Source organism: Ceratotherium simum, chromosome 26 (genome assembly GCF_057802395.1).
Source record: "Ceratotherium simum simum isolate JZ-2026a chromosome 26, ASM5780239v1, whole genome shotgun sequence".
NCBI classification, from domain to species: Eukaryota; Metazoa; Chordata; class Mammalia; order Perissodactyla; family Rhinocerotidae; genus Ceratotherium; species Ceratotherium simum.
In genome coordinates this window covers 42,598,389-42,618,826 of record NC_141925.1, presented here as the reverse complement: position 1 = coordinate 42,618,826, position 20,438 = coordinate 42,598,389, and the positions used below count along the sequence as shown (strand labels likewise).

The following is a 20,438-nucleotide window of genomic DNA, read 5'->3' as shown; positions in this document are numbered from 1 at the left end:
GACTGATGCACCGCTTGTCAGGCCATGCTGTGGTGGCATCCCATATAAAGTAGAGGAAGATGGGCACGGATGTTAGCTCAGGGCTAATCTTCCTCACAGAAAGAAAAAAAAAAAGGAAATAGTGAAAGGGGCAGAAAATTGGAAATCAGCAAAACTGAATTCAAATCCTAGTCCTATCACTTCCCACTTGTGACTTTGGGCAAGTCACCCCACTTTCTAGAGCATTTGCAATGGGGGAAACAGTATTCCAGTTGTCTGCCTTAAGTAACTGTTCTCTGGCATGGCGCTTTTCCAATGTGAAGAGCTGAAATAGACCTCTATTATTAAGGTGTTATATGACATTCCTAACACTTCCGCACCTTCAACAGAATTCTTCCCTCATCTCCCGCCCCTTCCTCTCCAATCCAGCCACGGAAGGCTGCCCCTGCTGGACTCTTGGCCAAATCCAGCCACAGCAGCGGGGGGACCTGAGTTCTAATTCTGTCTTTGCCATTTACCCGAATTGCCCAGGGTTCTCCCCAGACCTCAGTTTCCTCATTGGTATAATGGGGATAAACACAGATAGGAGAGGATGGTGTGTGTAAGGGCTCTGTAAACCGCAAGCCACACTGATCATTAGGTATCGAGAGTGGAGAAGATGAAGCCCAAACCCGAGCCCCTGGAGTGGACCCCACACCGGATTCCGGCTATGTCCCAAAGAAGTGCGGCCAGGGGGCGCTGGCCGGATACTTGGCTGCCTGCGCGCGGGGGAGGCTGGTCAGCGCGACCGGGTTGGACAGCTCGGCGCGGGGCGGGGCCTCGAGGGGGCGGGGCTTCCGGCCGTCGCCTCCGCTGTTGCCAGGGGAGACAGGCGCAGGGAGGCGGAAGGAGCCGAGGGCCGGCCGGTGCCCAGGGGGGCCGCGGGAGCCGGCGTGGGAGCCGGCGTGGGAGCGATGGCGGCCATGGCGGTCTCGGAGCCCGGGTGTCGGAGCTGGGCCCTGTGTCCCGAGGTGCCGTCGGCCACCTTCTTCACGGCGCTGCTGTCGCTGCTGGTGTCCGGGCCCCGCCTGTTCCTGCTGCAGCCGCCCCTGGCGCCCTCGGGCCTCTCGCTGCGGTCCGAGGCCCTGCGCGACTGGCAAGGTGAGCGGGGGCGGGGCCGGGCCCGGAGCCAGCCCGTCCTCGGACCTCGCCGGCCCGGGCTCCCCGCGCCATCAGGCCTCGCCTCCAGCCGCTCCGTCCCTCCTTCTCCCTCCCCGGAGGACCAGCCCCATCTTCCAAGTCTTTGTCTCTCCGGAGCCCCATCTTGGTCATCACCTTAATCCTTCCCTACCCAAATTTGTTCCCTTCCCTGTCGCCACCGGGCTGGTCAAGGCCCCCACATCCGGTCGCTGGCAAACCGGTTTCGTTCACGCATGCTTGCTCTCCGGGGAGTTTTCCTTTCCTTCCGTTGCCTTGTCGCATACGCACCCACGTCTGCTTTAGGGCTTAACCCCCACGGGAAAAATTTTCTCTTGCTTTCATCAAGACACTTGAGCTTTACCTGTAGCCGCCCCTATAAGCGTCTTGGGTTTAGAGTTTCTTTTGCTTCTTTCGTTTGTATCTTAATCCTGACTCCGATTCCCAGCTCATGGTGGGAGGGGGTATCTTGTGCCTTTGGGAGAGGTGTTTGTTTCCTCAGGGAGAGAAATTTTGCAGACCAATTAAGTATAAACATCCGCTCATAAAAGACTAGTCTCTGTTTCTTCCCTGTTTTCTGGGGAAGAAAAGTGGAAATTTGTATAGCTCTTGCTGTTTTGCAAGGCACACTCACATGGTTTAATCTCATTCACTTCTCACGATGATCCCATGACGTAGGCTTTGTTATTGCCCATTGTTTAGATGAAACTGAGGCTTAATTTGGAGAATCTCAGAGCTATTAAGTCATACAGTTTGACAGGAACCCAGGTTTTCCTTTTTATTGTGTGATGTTTTGGAACTGGAGCCTTGGGTTATGTAATGCCTAAATTATGTAGAGTTGCTTTTAGAATCTTCACATTTATACTTGGAATTTCAGTTTTCCACTTCACTTCAACAAGTGGTGAAGTACTCTTCAGATAATGAAGGCTTACAGAGGTGGCCTGAGTATATGGTTCACAGCCTGCCTCCCTGATCAAATCTAAAACTGCCCCCCCCCATATGCATAGACAGGTGCAAATGGCAGCCTAAACTGAGCTCCCTTGTTGTTCTTTGCTTCACAGCTTCTCTGAGTGTGGGGTTCATGGGCATGTGAGCGTCAGACACATAGACCTTTGAAGGCCTCAGGCGTAATCCCGTTACTTTACAGTGCGGAAACTGAAGCCAGCCGGGCCGATGACTTGACTGAGCTCAGCCAGCCTGGACGTGATAGAGCCAAGATGCCACTCCACACTTGTGGGTTCCCAGGTCCAATATTTCTGCACTTCACTGGTCCCCTCCTTCAGTTTAGTGTTTTGGCCTGCGGGGATGTAAAAGTACATAAGAGATGACTGCTTTTGGAAAAATGAAAGTGAGATTCTCTGCTGTCTTCTTGCACATAAAGCATTGCTCTACATGTAAGATTGGATAAGCACTTTCAAGGAAAACTTCTGAGTTCTATATCTGTATTATTAGTGATAGTTTTATAATCTTTATAGGTGCAAAATAATTCATGGTCCCTTTTTTCTTCCTCTGAACAGCCACTATGGAAGGAGAGGTCAGGCTTACAGCTGAGGAGACTGGCACAAAGAGTATTAAGTGGCACCCACTCACTCCACCCTGAAGCCGTTCCAATTAATTAACCCTCAGTCTGTCTGGTGAGATAGGTCAGTATTAAAACCTAAAAAAGAGTTATAAAGCACATTACAAATTCAAAGACCATCCTGTGCTAAAAAGTATTATTTTTTCCCCCACATGGAAGCCAGTCACTGATAAGACTTGCTCCAGGTCTGGGAAAGAGCAAGAATTAGATGTTCACACCTATACTTTGAGTTTTGGGTCCTTCATTGTTGCCTCCCACTGCTTATCATGGCTCCTGGCTGATTTCCACTGGCTGTGAGAGCCAGCTACTCCCCATTCCTGTGGGTTGTAACCTGGCTTTCCTTCCTTAGAGCAGCCCACCCTCAGGCCTCTAACCCAGCTCCCTCTGCAGTTTACAGGCTGGTGACCTACATCTTTGTCTATGAGAATCCAGTCTCCCTGCTCTGCGGTGCTGTCATCATCTGGCGCTTTGCTGGCAATTTCGAGAGAACCGTGGGCACCGTCCGCCACTGCTTCTTCACTGTGATCTTCGCCATCTTCTCTGCTATCATCTTCCTGTCGTTTGAAGCTGTGTCATCACTGTCGAAGCTGGGGGAGGTGGAGGATGCCAGAGGTTTCACTCCAGTGGCTTTCGCCATGCTGGGAGTCAACTCTGTTCGCTCTCGGATGAGGAGGGCCCTGGTGTTTGGCATGGTCGTGCCCTCAATGCTGGTACCATGGCTCCTGCTGTGTGCCTCCTGGCTCATTCCCCAAACCTCTTTCCTCAGTAATGTCTGTGGACTTGGAATTGGGCTAACATGTATCTTTCCTAGGAGGGAATTGTAGAACGATAACACGCCAACCAAGTTGGAGGGTCTGGGGAGTCAAGTACATAGAGCTGTGGGCTCAGATGGACGTGATCTGGGTTCTGGCTTTAGCTTTGAAAACCATGTGGCCTTGGGCAGGTCATTTCCCTTCTCTAGGCCAGAATTTCCTCATCTAGAAATTATCAATATAACTGTTTCCTCATGCCAGCTTAGCACTGCCAGTTAGTGAAATATTTTGATTTGATTTTTTTCATTGTAAACTGAGTTGTAAACTTATATTTGACTAATTATGATAGGAGTTTTCATTGGAAGAATCTGAAATACTCATGAGCTGGAGATGTTCCGTGAAAGGAATAGGAAACATGTTTGTTTGTTTTTGTTTGGTTTAGTCTTTTTCTCAGAAAAAAAAATTTTTTTTTAAGATAGGCTTTTACCATATGGGTGGTTAAAACTTAAGATAAGCCTTATATCCCTTGTATAAATATTCTGGCAATTAGGGCAGAAAAAATTCTAAAATACAAAGTAGATTACATTTTTAAACATCAGAATTGATAGTATTGAGGGTTGGACAAGGTGCATTCCTAAAATTGCTTTCAATTTGTGATTCTGTCAGCCATTAGAGTAGGCACTGTATAAATACACATTGATAACATAGCTCTTATTTTTAAATTTTGATTTCATTGATTTTAAACCTTTTTTTCTAATATGGAAATTTAAAGCTATAAACTCCTCGATAAGTACTACTTGAGCTGCATTCCACAAATGTTGATATGTTGTTTTCTTTTCTTTCTTTCTTTCTTTTTTTTTTTTTTTTTGTGAGGAAGATCAGCCCTGAGCTAACATCCATGCCAATCCTCTTCTTTTTGCTGAGGAAGACTGGCCCTGAGCTAACATCTGTGCCGATCTTCTTCCACTTTATGTGGGACGCTGCCACAGCATGGCCTGACAAGCAGTGCGTCATTGCGTGCCCGGGATCCGAACCTGGGCTGCCAGCAGCGGAGCACGTGCACTTAACCGCTACGCCACAGGGCTGGCCCCTGATATGTTGTGTTTTCATTGTCATTCAGTTAAAAGTATTTTCTAATTTTCCTTGGGATTTCTTCTTTGATCCAAGGGTATTTATATATAAGTTGCTTAATTTCTAAGTCTTTCTTTTTGTTATTGATTTCTAATTTCATTTCATCTAGGCAAAGAATATTCTTTGTAAGACTGCAGTCCTTTTAAGTTGTTTCTGACCCAGCGTTTGGTATGTCTTGGTGGATGTTCTGTGTGTACTTGAAAAGAATGTGCATTCTGCAATTGGTGGGTATAGTGTTCAATGTATGTCAGTTAGGTCAAAGTATTGATGTTATGCAAGCCTTCTATATCCTTGTAACTTGTGGTCAATTACGGAGAGGACTGTCGAAATCTCCAGCTAAAATTGTGGATTTGTCTATTTTTTCCTTTCAATTGTCAGGTTTTGCTTCAAGTATTTTGAAGTTCTATTTTTGGATGCATACACATATAGGATTGTTATGTCATCTTAATGAAGTCACCCTTTATCATTATGAAATTGCCCCTTTTAATCTCTGGTAATAGTGTTTGCCCTAAAGTCTTCATTGTCTGATATTAATAGTTATTCCAGCTTTCTTAAAATTAGGATTTACAGAGTATATATATTTCCATTCTTATATTTTTAACACGTTTGTGTATTATTTTTAAAGCATGTGGCTGGTAGATAGCATATTGTTGGTTCTTCACTCTGGCAACCTCTGCCTTGTAAATGGCATATTTAGGCCCTTTACATTTAGTGTATAATTGTTGATATGGTTGAGGTTAAGTCTTCCACCTTCCTGTTTGTTTTTTATTTGTCCCAAATGTTCTTTGTTCCTTTTTTCTCTTTCCCTGCCTTCAGTTGCATATTATTTTAGTATTTCATTTTATCTTCTCTGTTTGCTTATTAACTATTCCTCTTTGTTTTATCTTTTAGTGGTTGCTCTAGACTTTATAAGATGCCTTTTTACTTTATCACAGACTTCTTTCACATAATATACAACTTTGTATATAATGTAAGAATCTTATTGCATTGCATTTCTATTTTTCTTCTTTCCGTCCTTTGTATTATTATTGTCATACACTGTACTTCCACATATATTTTATTTTATTTTTATTTATTTATTTTTTGTGTGAGGAAGATCAGCCCTGAGCTAACATCCGTGCTAATCCTCCTCTTTCTGCTGAGGAAGACCAGCCCTGAGCTAACATCTAATGCCAATCCTCCTCCTTTTTTTCTTTTCCTTTTTCTCCCCAAAGCCCCAGTAGATAGTTGTATGTCATAGTTGCACATCCTTCTAGTTGCTGTATGTGGGACGCCGCCTCAGCATGGCCGGAGAAGCAGTGCATCGGTGCGCACCCAGGATCCGAACCTGGGCCGCCAGTAGTGGAGTGCGTGCACTTAACTGCTAAGCCACGGGGCTGGTCCCACTTCCACGTATATTTTAAACCTCATAATACATTGCTATTACTTTTGTCTTAAACAGTCAATTACATATATCTTAATTAAAAGACAACATTTATCCACATGTTTACCATTTCTCGTTCTCATTTTTTTGTGTAGATCCACATTTCCATCTGGTAACGTTTTCCTATAGACTGAAGAACTTTCTTTAGCATTTCTTGTACAGTGGGCATGCTGGTGTCAAATTCTCTCAGCTTTTGGTTCTCTGAAAATGCCTTTATTTCAGTAAATAGAGAATGCTAGCCTTCTCTGATCTCCTTTCACTTTTAAAGATGTCATTGCATTACTTGTGGTTTGTATTTGTAATGAGAAGTCAGTAATCATTTTTATTGTTTCCCGTTATAATTTATAGTTTTTCTCTGGCCCCTTTCACAATTTTTTCTTTATTCTTGGTTTTCAGATATTTAATTATCGTGTGCCTTGGGGTGGTTTTCTTTGTGTTTACCTTGCTTGGAGTTCGTTGATCTTGGATCTATGAGTTTAGAGTTTTTATCAAATCTCAAAAAAATTATTGTCATTATTTCTTCGAGTGTTTTTTCTATTCTTTTTTCTCTTCTTTTAGGATGGCAATTACACATACGTTAGACTACTTGATATTGTTCAGTGGGTCACTGGGGCTCTATTTTTTTATTTTTTATCTTTTTTCTTCTTTGTATTTCAGTTTGGATAGTTTCTATCACACTGCCTTCAAGTTCAATGATCTTTTCTTCTGCACTGCCTCATCTGCTGTTAAATCCATTCAGTTCTTTATTTCTCATTGATATTTCAGCTCAGGAGGTTCCATTTGGTTCTTTTTTAGTTTTCATTTCTGTATTGAGATTCTTTAGGTGTTCCTTCATTATGTTTGTGTTTTCCTTTAAACACACATACTTACACATTTACAATAGCTGTTTTAAGTTACTTGTCTGTTAATACCATCATCTCTGGATCTATTTCTCATGACTGTTTTCCTCCTGATTATAGACCCCATTTTCTTGCTTCTTTATTTGTCTTGTAATTTTTTTTTATGCTAGAATTTTAAATGCTATGTTAGTGAGGGCTGAATTTTTTTTGTTTTCCTTTAAAGAGTATTGATTTTTTTGGGTGATAGGCAGTTAATTTACTTGTTGAGGCATTGCCTTTTTGGAAGTCTCTTCTGAATGCCCTGGGTGTTCAGTGAGGTCTCTTTACTCTGTCTGGTTAGGATGTGAGCATGTCCCTACCCTATGTGAGTTCCAGGAGTTGTTAAGCTTGCAGCTCCCTAATAGTTGTTATTTCCTTAGTAGCTATTCTTTGCCTGGCTTGAGGAGTCTCAGCCTATGTATGTGCATGTTAGTATTCAGCTCAAGTCTCAGGGAACCCCTGTGCACATTTATGGAGCTCCTTCTCTGAGCAGCTGCCTCCTCTCCATTACTCTGACCTGTAAATCCCAGGCACTTTTTCTTCTCTGAACTCTGTCTCTCCAGCTCAGCAAAAGATGTCCCTTCCCATGCTGTAGTTAGGAAAGTGCCTCCAGGCAGAAACCCAGCTTGATCTTGAGGCTCACTTCATTTGTTTCCCTTTACTTAGGAATCATAGTCTGGCAGTGTTTGTTGTCTAGTATTCATAAAATATCATAGTTATTTATGGTGGGAGGACTAGTCTAGAATTATGACTTGATCAGAGTGAGAAGCAGAACAAATTCTTGACATCATTCTGAAGTCATCAGCCGTAACAATGTTTGACTTCCTTATAGCATTGGTTATCACCTGGAAGCAGTATTTGGAAATATACTGCCCTCCCTGAAAGAATTTAGAAAGATGCAGGGGCATCCTTGGTTATCACATGACTAACGAGGTGCTACTGCCATTTAGTGGCTGGTAGCCAGGGATGCTAAATGTCTTGCAATGAGCGAAACAGTCTAGCCCAGCAAAGAATTGCTCGAAATGCCAGTGACATGCCAGTTGGGAACACTGCCTCGAGGATTAGCTTTCTCTTGGTGCTTGCCTACAGCCTTCTTTCCACCACCCCCCTTCTTCTAGCTATTGCTACTCACAAGTTAGGGTTCAGTATACACATCACTTCCTTAGAGAAAGCCTTCTCCAATCTCCCTAGACTAGGTTAGCATCTCCAGCATGGTCTTCCACTTATTCTACCCCAATTACTGATTCCTTGTCTAGCACTTGTTACTTATTCCTTGGTTTCTGGTATATACTAGATGTTCAATAAAGATTTGTTGGAAGGATGGATAGATGGATGCATGGATGGATGCATGGATGGATGGATGGATGGATGGATGGATGCAGGCAGGCTGAATCTTTGTGGCTTCCTAGGCAGTGGTGGGCTGACACAGGTCAGATGACCAGAGTGCCATCACATCACTGGGAGTGGTGACAGTGTGAGGGAAGGGCTACCAAAGAGGCCCTCATGAAGCTCATTTGGTCACATTGAGGCAAGGTGCCTTGTATTTGGGACAAAAGTACAAGATGTCAGTCCTCCCGAGAGGGTATTGGGATAGCCTCCTGCCTCATCCTGCTGCAAGGACTGAGGTGTGTGTTGGCTTCTGACTGTGCTGGCAGGGATTAGAGGGCTCAAGAGATAGGGTGGGTTGGCATAGGGGAAGGTGAGGTGTTAGCACCTATCTGCCACTCCCTTTTGCTGGGTCATGTTCCCCCTGAGGTACAGGGGATAGAAATTCAACTCTTGGTTTCCCCTGAGCTTGGAACTTCGGTCAGAGTTTATGGTGGAATAAGCACCAATGCCCCTGTGGAATGAATGTGGGAACCCGTATTCTTCTACGGGGAGTGTTCAGCCCTCCTCCCTTGAGCTGCCTCCAGTTTCACTTAACATGCCAACCTCAGATGGCCTCACATACTGCTATTCCATCGACCTCTCAGAGCGAGTAGCACTGAAGCTCGACCAGAAGTTCCCCTTCAGCCTGATGAGGAGGATTTCGATGTTCAAGTACGTCTCAGGCTCTTCAGCTGAAAGAAGGGCAGCCCACAGCCGGAAGTAAGTTCCAGAACTTTTAAATCTTATTCTTAAAGCAATTCCAGGGCCTGTAAAGGGTGTGGCTGGTTCAGTGTCGTGGGGGAAAGGAATAGGGTCTCGGCAGCCCTGGGCCCAGAAAATCTGTGCAGATGTCTTCCGAGCACTCTAGATTCTGCCAGCTGCATCTGAAGTAGGGACTGAGCAGGAATGGGCAAGGGAGGGCATTTGAAGCACCTGTGCGTCATTTGAGTGACTTGTGGCAGACTGGGCGAGCGTGGCCCAGTCTAGTGTCCTTACCAGCCCTCAGCACTGACGAGCACTCTGTGCAGGTTGGGCTGGACTCTGGCCTGTAGCACTGGTAAGAAGCACAGACCGTCCACACAGCTGACTAGGTGGCTTAGGAGCTGGCGCAGCCTGGGACCCGAGAGGTAGGGTTTTCTTGGCCATCCAGCAAGAGAAGGGGAGTTTTACAGTTTTCCAGTCCAGGCTCATTAACTCTCAATGGAAAGTGTAGTCAAGCCTCTGGAGTTCCTGTAGCCTCACTCCTTCCTTTTATTTTATTTTATTTTATTTATTTATTTTTTTTATAAACTTTTTTTTTTTTAATTTTATTTATTTTTTTTCCCCCAAAGCCCCAGTAGATAGTTATATGTCATAGTTGCACATCCTTCTAGTTGCTGTATGTGGGACGCGGCCTTAGCATGGCCAGAGAAACGGTGCGTCGGTGCGCGCCCGGGGTCCGAACCCGGGCCACCAGCAGCGGAGCGCGCGCACTTAACCGCTAAGCCACGGGGCCGGCCCACTCCTTCCTTTTAGAGAGGAGGCCCGAAGAGGACAAGAGTCTTTCTCCAGGTAACACAGAGCAGGAGAGCCCAGTCTGGTACTAGAGGCTCCTGTTCCGGGTCCTGCTCACTCCTTTCCACACGCTGCTGGCCTCTTGTGTCCTTCACTGGGTTTTGTCCATGCTGAGACTTCACAGCATAGGAGGTTTGTTTTCTTCAACAGTCCCTCCAATAGAAAGGACTCACTGTGAGGTCGGTGGCCGTTTTCTGCCTTCAACCAGCTGTGGAGTAGATTTTGCCCTCCATGCTGGCCTGGATGCAGGATTTTGGTTGAATTGGAAGCTGCTCCTTGTAGCTTATTTCAGGAAGCGAACGCTCCCAGCCTTCACCAGCTCAGGGCCCTTTGACCATTTCTCAAAGGCAGGGAGGCATATCCTGGGAAAATGGAAATGCAAACTCACCCCTTTTGCTTTGGGCAGGTGTTTCCTGGGGTCTACATATGTGGGAGACTGTTTAATTTAGAATTAGGTGTATTGTGTCTGGTGTTCTCATAGACTCTAGAGAGGACTCAAGGGGTCCTCAGATACAAACTCCCACCCTGTGAAGGAACCCCTTCTAAAACAGCTGATGGTGGGCACCTGGCCTTAACTCACACCCTCTGGTGCCTGGGGGCTCACCCTCCCAGGCAGCCTCTGACGAGAACGTTCTTTCATGCTGAATGTAGTCGCCTCTCTGTAACTGGGACACTTGGTGCCAGGTCTAATCCTGCTTCACCGTGACGTGCAGATCTGGGTGGGGGAGATGGTGACCCTTTCAGTTCCTTCCGTGTTCCTCATGTGGCATGATGGTTGACCCTTCATTATCCTGGCCTGCTGAAGGCACCGAGAACAGAACATGATGTTTCAAATGGCCTGATAAAGGGCCATAGGCAGCATTACAACACACGTTTGTTTTGGTAGTTGACAGGCTGTCTGGACAGCTTTGCTCACCTGGAGGCTCCTGTCAAGCTTCTGGGTAAGCCAAAACCTCTACATTTTTAAAAATCTCTGAAGTGCTATTAAAGTGTCCTATATCTGTACTTAAGCAGCTGATTCGTAAGGTCAAGTTTTAATTGAAAGGTATACAGGGTCAGTCCAATCACCTAAAATAAACATCAGTGATATTGGCATTCATTCTCTGTAGTTGGAACTTTGCACAAAAGTTCAGAGGATAAAACCCTTAGAATGTGTCTCCATTCATGATCCCAGTCACGTGTGTCTGTGCTGAGATCTTTAACCTCAGCGCAGGCAGCTCCCCATGTCTGTCATGTTGGTTCCTGCCATGTTGGAGCTGTGAGTCTTCATTCCTGAAGTCACAGGTAGAAAGTCTGACAGTAGACATGGCCTGGGCCCAAGCCCTGCGCTACCCCATTAGACCCCCCCCGCCCTCCCACCCACAGAGATGGGTCCATTCTCATTGGGTGGAATTGCTGAGCCAACCACAAACACAGTGACTACTGTGACCTGGTCCCCACTGCTCCCCGCTCTTTGCAAGCTGCTGTGAGTAGGTTACATCTCAGGTGGTGTACATCCCATTGGCTTGCTGCAGGACCTGGGGTGGGCCCTGCCGTCTCTGGGCATCTGATTTCTGTTCGACTGAAATTAACCTTTCTCCCTCCTTGGTACTTAACAGCTAGTTCCATAAAATGTCCAAAGCATGTTGTAACATAAAGCAGTACAGTGACCCACAAGCTTTTCTCATGTGAAACAACAGCTGGGGTGCTGTGCCTTAGCATTACTAGCTGAATGACCATTTTCTCTCCTGTTCCATTCCAGGCTGAACCCTGTGCCCGGCTCCTACCCCACGCAGAGCGGCCACCCTCACCTGACCCCCAGCTACCCTGTCGCCCAGATGCAGCACGCCAGTGGCCAGAAACTAGCCTCCTGGCCAGCCAGTGCTCCTGGGCACATGCCCAGCCTGCCTCCTTACCAGCCTGCCTCCGGCCTGTGTTACGTGCAGAACCATTTTGGCACAAACCCTAACTCCTCCGGTGTCTGCCCGGCTTCCGCAGGGGCCTCCCTGGGGGTCCAGCTCCCTGCCCCCCTCCACTGCCCTGGCACGGTGTATTCTGGGGCCCTGGCTGCTCCAGTGGCTACAGGCTCCAAGGAGTGCTCAAGGGTCCTGATCCCCTGATAGAGAATTTCTGGGGAAGCTTTCTCACATCTTGGCCTTCTGAAGAAGGTTCTCTCTGAGCTAAGATTTTCTTGACAGTTATTTATTGAACACCTCTGTGTGCCAGGCTCTGTGTTGAGTACTTTGATGTATGTTCCTGTTTCAGTCTCCATCCTCATGACGACTTCGTGAAGTACAGTTTATTGTCCCCAGTTTACAGATGCAGAAAGTGAGACACTCTGTGAGTACATGAAGTCACGTAGCTCTGTAGTGGCACAGCTGGGGTTCTTGGCTCCGGGCCCAGGGCTCCTCCCACCTGCTGTCCTGCCCCTCAAAAGACACCTGGGAGAAGAGAGTATTGGTTGTCAGTGGCTGCCAATGGTTAATTCCAGCTCTACGTCTCCTTCCTGTCGTTGTCTGTAGTGCTCTTGGTTATTTAGTGTCCGTGTGTTTGTGTCTGCCCTTCAGGGGCTCCCAGCTGGTGTGCTCGGCAGTCCCCAGGCCTGTGTAGTGTTTCTCCCCTGCAGTGACCTCCCCACCCAGACTTCTGCCCCAGAAGTGGTGAGACGGGCCATTGTGAACCACAGCAGCATGCTGATGGATCCATAGTGTTGATGAGCTCTGTATAAAGAAACTGCCTCCTATACCTGTCCTTGGTGTGTGGTCTCTCTGTGGTCTGGCTGGGGAATAAAGATAGCATGATTTGGGCAGTGGTAATGTGGAGTGTGATGGCGAAGAGGAGAGGTGTGTCGGGGTCGAGTCAGGGAAACGGCCACCATCCAGTGGGGACCTGACATGGGGAGTGAGGTGCAAAGATGCTGACATTGCTGAAAGGGCAAAGCAGCAGCTTTGGCAACCCTGAGATTGGCAGCAGCAGGAAGCCACTACTGCCTCTAGGGAGGAGGAGGTGTTGCCAGAGCTCCAAGCTGGGACGGTGGTGAGGAGGGCGGCCTGGCAGGACCTTACAGCGAGGAGTGGCAGAGATACCGGCAGCAATGGCACCCGAGGCAGGAGTCGGGGAGGAGAGTGCTGGCTTCCCTGCCTGTCGTCTGATCTACGTGCAGGGTCTTCCACGGGCCAAATGAACCAGGATCCCATTGGCAAGTGAGCCCAGGAAATGTAGTGGTGGGGGGTGGCCCCTCTGATGGAGGGCAGGACAAGGACAGGAATGTGACTGAGCTAACAGGCGTCTGCCAGCCCAGGGAGGGCTCGTGGCTTTTGGTCAGCTGTCTGCTGGAGGTCCTGGCAGTGGGCGTGGTCAAAGCACGCCCGCTTGCAGGTGTTTTCACAGCTGCCCTGATACACGGCCCTCACTCCAGAGCTGGGTGGCCCACCCCGGGCTGGCTCTCTGAGGTCCTGGGTAAGGAGGTGGATAAGACAAATCCAGCCCGCCTGGGGAGGGTTGGGGGTGAAGCTGAGAGTGACCCCTGAGCTGGGCTGTGGAGTAGGATTTGCCAGCCTCAGAGCTGGGTGTCCGGACTGCAGCTGAGATTCGTCTTCAGTCACAGGACAAGGGCAGGGCCTGGCCTGGGGCCTCTGGCTCCAGCCGTAGCCGGCGCCTTTCCTATAGTGTTGCTTGGTAAGCGCAGGCTGCCGTGTGTCCCTTAGACATTTCCCTTCACTCCAGTCCCAGGCCTGTACCCGGAAACAGGTGAGAGGGCCACCTGCTCCCAGTGTAGCAGTGTCTCGTCCCTTGTGTCTGGCCTTCCTGCGTGGGCTGTCTGGCTGGAGCTGCGGAGGCCGTGGGCCTTGGGGACGGTCAGGCTGGGGGCCCTCTCACAGGTCCCTGAGTAGCAGAGCTGTGAGGGGCCGTGGAAGTTGTTCAGTCCACCCAACTCCTCCACCCCTGGTTTCACTAGCAGGGTTTCAGGGAAACAGGGTGGGTCTGGCAGGGCAGCCAGGAGCAGGCCCTGACGCAGGAGTCCATAGCAACTGCTCCTCTGACACTGATGATTCTTTTTGTGTGTGTGAGGAAGATCAGCCCTGAGCTAACATCTGTTGCCAATCCTCCTCCTTTTTTATTTTTTTTCCCCCTTTTCTCCCCAAAGCCCCAGTAGATAGCTGTATGTCATAGTTGCACATCCTGCTAGGTGCTGTAAGTGGGACGCCGCCTCAGCATGGCCTGACAAGCGGGGAGGCGGTGCGCGCCGGGGATCGGAACCCAGGCCACCAGTAGCGGAGCACGCGCACTTAACCGCTAAGCTCTGGGGCCAGCCCCACACACTGATGATTCTTAGTCTGGTTGTTCCCCTGGACTTTCCTTGGTCTGGCTGCAGTGCACAGCAGGCAGCCTGGAGCCAGGTCAGAGGGGGCTGCTTCTCCCCTCCAAAGGTGTATTAGAGGACGTGGAGGGGATCCCAAGCCCCTCTCCCACCTGTCAGTCATCCACTAATGTCCAACGTCTGCGAGCACTGGGTGTACCAAGCCTCAGGCTGGGTCTAGAGACTGAGATGAAGGTATGCTCGGTGAGCACAGAGAACTCCCAACACAGGGCTGGCGCTCAAGAAATACTTGCTGAATGAATGAATGAGCAGATGATGCCTGCCCTTTGGGAGCTCAGTCTAGGGGGAAAATGGACAAATAAAGAATTGTAATTCAGCAATGCTGCTCAGGGTCTCAGAGGAGCCCCCAGCCCAGCCCAGCCCGGAAAGCTGGGCATCAGTCGGACACTGAGCACATCCCCTGTCGTGGAGAGAAAGGGGCTTTGGGGGCGGGGGGGAGGCATTAACCATGTTCTCCTTCTGTTGTTAGGAGAATGAGGAGTATAGCACGTTGAGCATACGGGAAAGCCATTGTTCTCTGCACACCAGAAACCTTTCTCCTATCCCCAGGCAAAGCACGATCCATTGCTGCCAAAGAAGCTTCCAGACTTCTTCCAGTTTCCCCACTTTGTCAGCAGGGGGCAGCAGAGAAGCCAAATGGCACCATGGCAGCTTCTGCAAACCTTCCCTGGGGCAGGCTGTACACCCCAGCCCTGGAGGCACAGGGAGAAAAAGGCCGTCTTCTGTCCTCCCAGGAACTCCCTGTCCGGTGAGGAGGTCAGATTTGCAGATAATCACAACACAAGATGAGGGCTGCGAGAGGTGGTAGGCACAACCCTGCGGGGCTTCGTTCCTCCACATACCTGTTCATTCATTCCTTCTTTCATTTAACAAACACTTTGTGAGCAACCACTGAGTTCCAGGCCTGTGTGAGGCTCTGGGGACTCAAAGATGGGAAAGAAGCGGCCCTGCCTTGGATGCACTCATAAAGCATTTAAAAGTTCATTAAAGCAGACGTGTGGAGTGAGAGAGAGAGAGGAGCCCACCTGGGAGGGTCAGAGAAGGGACTTCAGGAGGAGAGTTAACCGGACAGACAGGGCCAGGGGGATGGAGGCTGGCAGCTGAGCAAAGACAGGAAGGTAGGGGTCAGTAGGGAGGTGGCTAATGCCAGCACAGAGGCTGGGAGGGCCTGTAGAGAGACATGGTTGCAGTACCCCAAGCTGGAAGTGCTGAGAACCTGGCCAGAGGCCCTGGCAGTGCAGCTGGAACGTCGGAGACGGAGCCTAGAGCACAAAGCGACTTTGTGAGGTCACACCAAGCGTGTGGCCGAGCTGAGATTGTGCACACAGCTTTCCCACTTGAAGTCCAGTCTCCTGCCCTGCCTGAAGGTGCCTGCTTCTCTCAGTGAGGGGATGGGGACCCAGAGTAGGATTGGAAGCAGGACAATCACATAGGCTGAGGTTCCCCGAAGTGTGGAATGTGGGAGCTGGCCTCAGAATTGGGGGCTGGACACTTGGGCTCCTGAGACCCACAGAGGCGTTTCCCCTGGTCTCCATCCCAGGATGCTTCCCGAGCTCTGATATGCCAGTCCGCGGCTGGACAGCTGCCAGCTGCAAGAGCAGCACCCCTAGCTGGACCTGCAGCTTGGCTCCTAAGGGACCTCCACACCGTCTCCAGACCACAGGCCTCATGGGACCTTGCTCCATGGTTCTGTTTTGAGCCTAGAGCCCCTCCCCAAGAATGGTCTGCGAAGGCTTGCCTGCCCAACCCTGCCCTTGAGCCATGGGCAAGTCACATTCCAAGGCTGCCTCCTTAATGGAACTCTTCCTCCTGGGGGCCTAGCTACAGCCCCCTCAGCACCAAGGGCCAAGTGGGCTGCCCAATGAGGTGGCTCTGGGATAGCTCAGCTCTTCCTGTTGCCCAGAGCAGTTGGCACCCTGCAGGGCCCATGTGCACATGCACGCACGTGAGCACACGTGCACACACACACACCCTACACAGGCACATATAAACACACAACATTTTGAACTCATAAATCTGGGCCCTCGCCCACACATCAATTCAATTTCAAACAGGTAGATGCTGTAGGGGAGGCAGAATTATTCCTCTACCTTCTAAGTCCTTCTGGCTGGTGTAAGAATTAAATTGACATGAGACAGAATAAAAGGAGAAAATCAAAGTTTAATATCGTGTACATGGGAGAAAACCAGGAAAACTGAGTAACTCGCTAAAATAGCTGAATCCACCATTTTATTATTTATTATTGTTATTATTTATTTTTATTTATTTTTTTTTTTGAGAGGAACATCAACCCTGAGCTAACATCCATGCTAATCCTCCTCTTTTTGCTGAGGAAGACTGGCTCTGAGCTAACATCTATTGCCAATCCTCCTCCTTTTTTTCCCCAAAGCCCCAGTAGATAGTTGTATGTCATAGCTGCATATCCTTCTAGTTGCTGTATGTGGGACGCGGCCTCAGCATGGCCAGACAAGTGGTGCGTCGGTGCGCGCCCGGGATCCGAACCCAGGCCGCCAGTAGCGGAGCGTGTGCACTTAACCACTAAGCCACGGGGCTGGCCCTGAATCCACCATTTTAAATACCATCTTCAGCTAAAGACAAAGGGATGTTGGGGGTAGTGGTTTGGGACTTCAGAAGAGAGAAGACAATTTACATGGAGATGGAAAAGCAAATGTTTGATAAACAAATGTTTGCTGGGCCATATAAACAATGAGATGCGAGAGAGAACTTTGATAAAAATGGGCTTGCTAGTGCCTTCCTGTCTACCACACCTAGTTTATATTATACTATAGTTATCTTATGGTATTAGCGCCTTCCTGGGACAGGGCTTCTATCTTAAATTCTTTTAGGCAGTTGGGGGGAAGGTCAAAATTTCTTTCAGTGTTTTGTCCTCAAAAATAATCAAGTCAAAGAGACACATTTTGGGGTGGCTAATTCTGGTCCCCCACAGTCCCACCTTTGAGACTTGAAGAGGTTTCACAGTCCAGAAGGTGAGTTGGTTGATTGTTTCATCTCACTGAACACATCTCTTAGTCTTGATAATAGGTCAGTACAGTTAAATTCATTTCAGACAGTGATGTAGGTGGGAATCCCAAAGTTAGGCCTATATTATGTAAGCAAGCAATCAGGTATTTAATAAGAAGTATTTCTATGGAAACAAAAAGAAAAACAAGGTTAATGGTTGGAGCAAATTATAAACCAGTTTCTGAGCCCAGGGGGCAGGGGGCGGGGGCAGCCAGTCAAGAAGATTTCTAGATGTCAGGGTTGAAGCATCTTTTGCAGTTTGAAATGTCTCTGAGGATGTCATTGGGTGTTCAGCTATCTTTTGAGTGGCTCACAGAGCAACAGGCATGCTATTGTGGTGATGTCTGTTAAGTTTATACCAAGTTGTCCAGCTTCAGTTTGCAGGGCTTCGGGAATAAGGGTGGTTTCAGTTCTTAATGATTCCAAATGAAAATGATGGAAAAAATTGAAAACGTTAGTTTGGAGATTTGTAGCTAGATATTTCAGGAGACTACAAGAATTCAGGATCCAATCCAGTTTACAGATAGAAAACAAAATCTCAAAGACAATTAACAGAACTAGAATCTAATATCCACAAATGTATACTATAGTTTCTCCTGAAACATAATTTTTCTCTCTAAAATTGCCCTCGTTTTTACCAAAGATAGCCAAATTAAGGCTAAATGGTTTGTTAAATAAGTCATTTCAATAAACTTCACCCAATTATTTACATAAGTACAGCAAGAATAGCAATTCATCATATAGGGGCCAGCCTGGTGGCACAAGTGGTTAAATGCGTGTGCTCTGCTTTGGTGGCCCCGGGATTGCAGGTTCGGATCCCAGGCGTGCACTGATACACTGCTTGTCAAAGCCATGCTGTGGCAGTGTCCCATATAAAGTGGGGGAAGATGGGCATGGATGTTAGCTCAGGGCCAACCTTGCTCAGCAAAAAAAAAAAAAAAGAGGAGGATTGGCATTGGATGTTAGCTCAGGGCTGATCTTCCTCACACACACACACAAAAATTCATCATATAGGCTCTTTTAAACCTGCTTTGCTGGAACTTTTTATAAGGAATCTCAGATTGAAGATTCCTTAGTAGGCCTCTTGAGGCCAGGAAAATAAAGCCAAGGACTTGTCATCAGACTCCGCCTGTAATACCTGTAGACTTGGGTGAATTCCTCTCTTCTCAAGGTTCCCAAAATATTCTCTGTTTCTTTGCATGTATCAGGGAAGTGACCTTCTTTACTCACCTGGTAAGGTTGTTGGGAACCCTGTAAGCAAAGTACTAGGCCAATATTTCCAAGTGGCTTTATTTGTTTCATATAGTCAATCTTTGTCCCTTAGCTGTCTGGTCATATCTACGTCTATGCATGTTTTTCTCAAATATGATATTCCAATCAAGGCTTTGGTAATATAACCAACATTTCCAATTGTGTCCTGTTATAAGGAGAACAGATTCTTATTGAACTTATGTAAATAACTGTATTGCCATGAAAATAAGAATATTCACTCACTAAGAGTTTTCAAATTCTGGAGGGAACAGGTAGAGAGAAAAAAATAAATGTTTCAATTCTGCTTACAAAGGTAGAATTTACCAAATTTCTGTAAGTCATAGTTAGCTTAAGAGAAAAGAGAAAAAAGTTTCCTTAAATCTGAAAAAACAAAACATTAAAAAATCAGCAATATTTCAAGCCAGCCCGGTGGTGTAGTGGTTAAGAGCGTGTGCTCCACTGTGGCGGCCCAGGGTTCAGATCCTGGGCATGCACCGACACACCACTTGTTAAGCCATGCTGTGGTGGGGTCCCATGTAAAGTGGAGGAAGATGGGCATGGATGTTAGCCCAGGGCCAGTCTTCTTCAGCAAAAAGAAGAGCATTGGCGACAGATGTTAGCTCAGGGCTGATCTTCCTCAAAAAAAAAAACGGCGATGCTTCAAATGAAAAGTCATAAAAATTATAATCATCCTCATCAGTTCATTCAGTCCCATGTAATCAACTCTTGACCTTGATCTTTTGTTAACAATTTCATGAATTCATCAGTTTCTCCATTAGAGTTCTGTAATTTCTTACCCAGTTTAGTTTTATGATCTGAAAATGTGCCCAAAACCTGTATTGTAGAGTGTCACAGTCCTTTCCATGAATCTTTCTGAGGATGAAACATATTTGCAAGAGCAGAGTAAAACAAAACTGTCTCAAAATGACAAAGGACTTAAAAATGGTGATTGACAAAGAAATTTGGTTATTTTGTGACATATAACACTTTAAGATAATAACTAGAATTATGGCTGACAACCAGGATAGATCAGAATTTTAGGAACATTATATAATTTTTAAAACACTTCAATTGATAACATTTACCCACACAATATCATAGGTCCCTAGGAAACAATGCTCAGTTATCAATTTAACCATGGTTACAATTAAAGATCTTCAGGTGAATGCAGAGAATTAAATAGCTGTAAGAAAAACCTTAGCACCTGTGATTAAAGACCTGGTAAAAGCAGTACAGAAAATTTATTTTGATAAAACATAAAATCCCTACCCTTCTGGTAGACTACTCAAAGAAAAAACATTTCATAATCTATCAAGAGCAGACTAAAAGTCCAAGAAAATTATCCTTTTAAGAGAGAGAACCAAATTCTAATTATGCATCAGCTTACTTTTGACACTAAAACTCATTTACTTAATTAAATTCATTTTAATCTTAGCCAACTTGACCATGCACAAAACTCATAGTTTTTTCTTTGAAAAACCTTTTAACAAACAAAAATATCTCTATTTTTGTACCTTTTTTTTTTTTTACTGAAAACATACATCTTACTTTTCTTGACTACTGAGATGTTTTCCTTATTAATTTTTAGTAGTTTTAATCACATATTAATTTGAATTCTTAACACAGACCTTAATTTTTAGTGAAAACTAAGAAGTAAGCAATTATAAACTGTCTTTTACATTAGCATTTTGTAGCTTGGCAAGTTTATAAATACTTTTTCTAATTTCTAGAAACATGCTACTTCCTAGTACAATCCTTGGATAAAACACAAGACATGTTTACTAATAGACCCAAACATATTTTTGTTTCTCTGTAATAAGAAGCCAAAAGTAGATAAACTTATATTTAATAATTAATGTCTAATATTTTATCTTATTTGGAAATGATCTAAATATTTAATGAATTTTCCATCATTTAATTTAACTGAGCAAAATTTCAAAGTTTCAAGTTACTGAAGAGATTTTGA

General features: G+C 46.6%; 1 protein-coding gene across 1 annotated transcript; it reads left to right on the top strand.

Annotated features, from left to right (window-relative positions):
* The first annotated feature begins 869 nt into the window (after nucleotides 1-869).
* On the top strand, nucleotides 870-12,570 carry RHBDD2 (rhomboid domain containing 2). The gene is made up of 4 exons (XM_004442128.3): nucleotides 870-1,119; nucleotides 3,125-3,532; nucleotides 8,856-9,006; nucleotides 11,582-12,570. Exons 1-4 carry the CDS (start codon nucleotides 933-935, stop codon nucleotides 11,937-11,939), a joined length of 1,104 nt encoding a protein of 367 aa, XP_004442185.2. The 5' UTR covers nucleotides 870-932; the 3' UTR covers nucleotides 11,940-12,570.
* The last annotated feature ends 7,868 nt before the right edge of the window (nucleotides 12,571-20,438 follow it).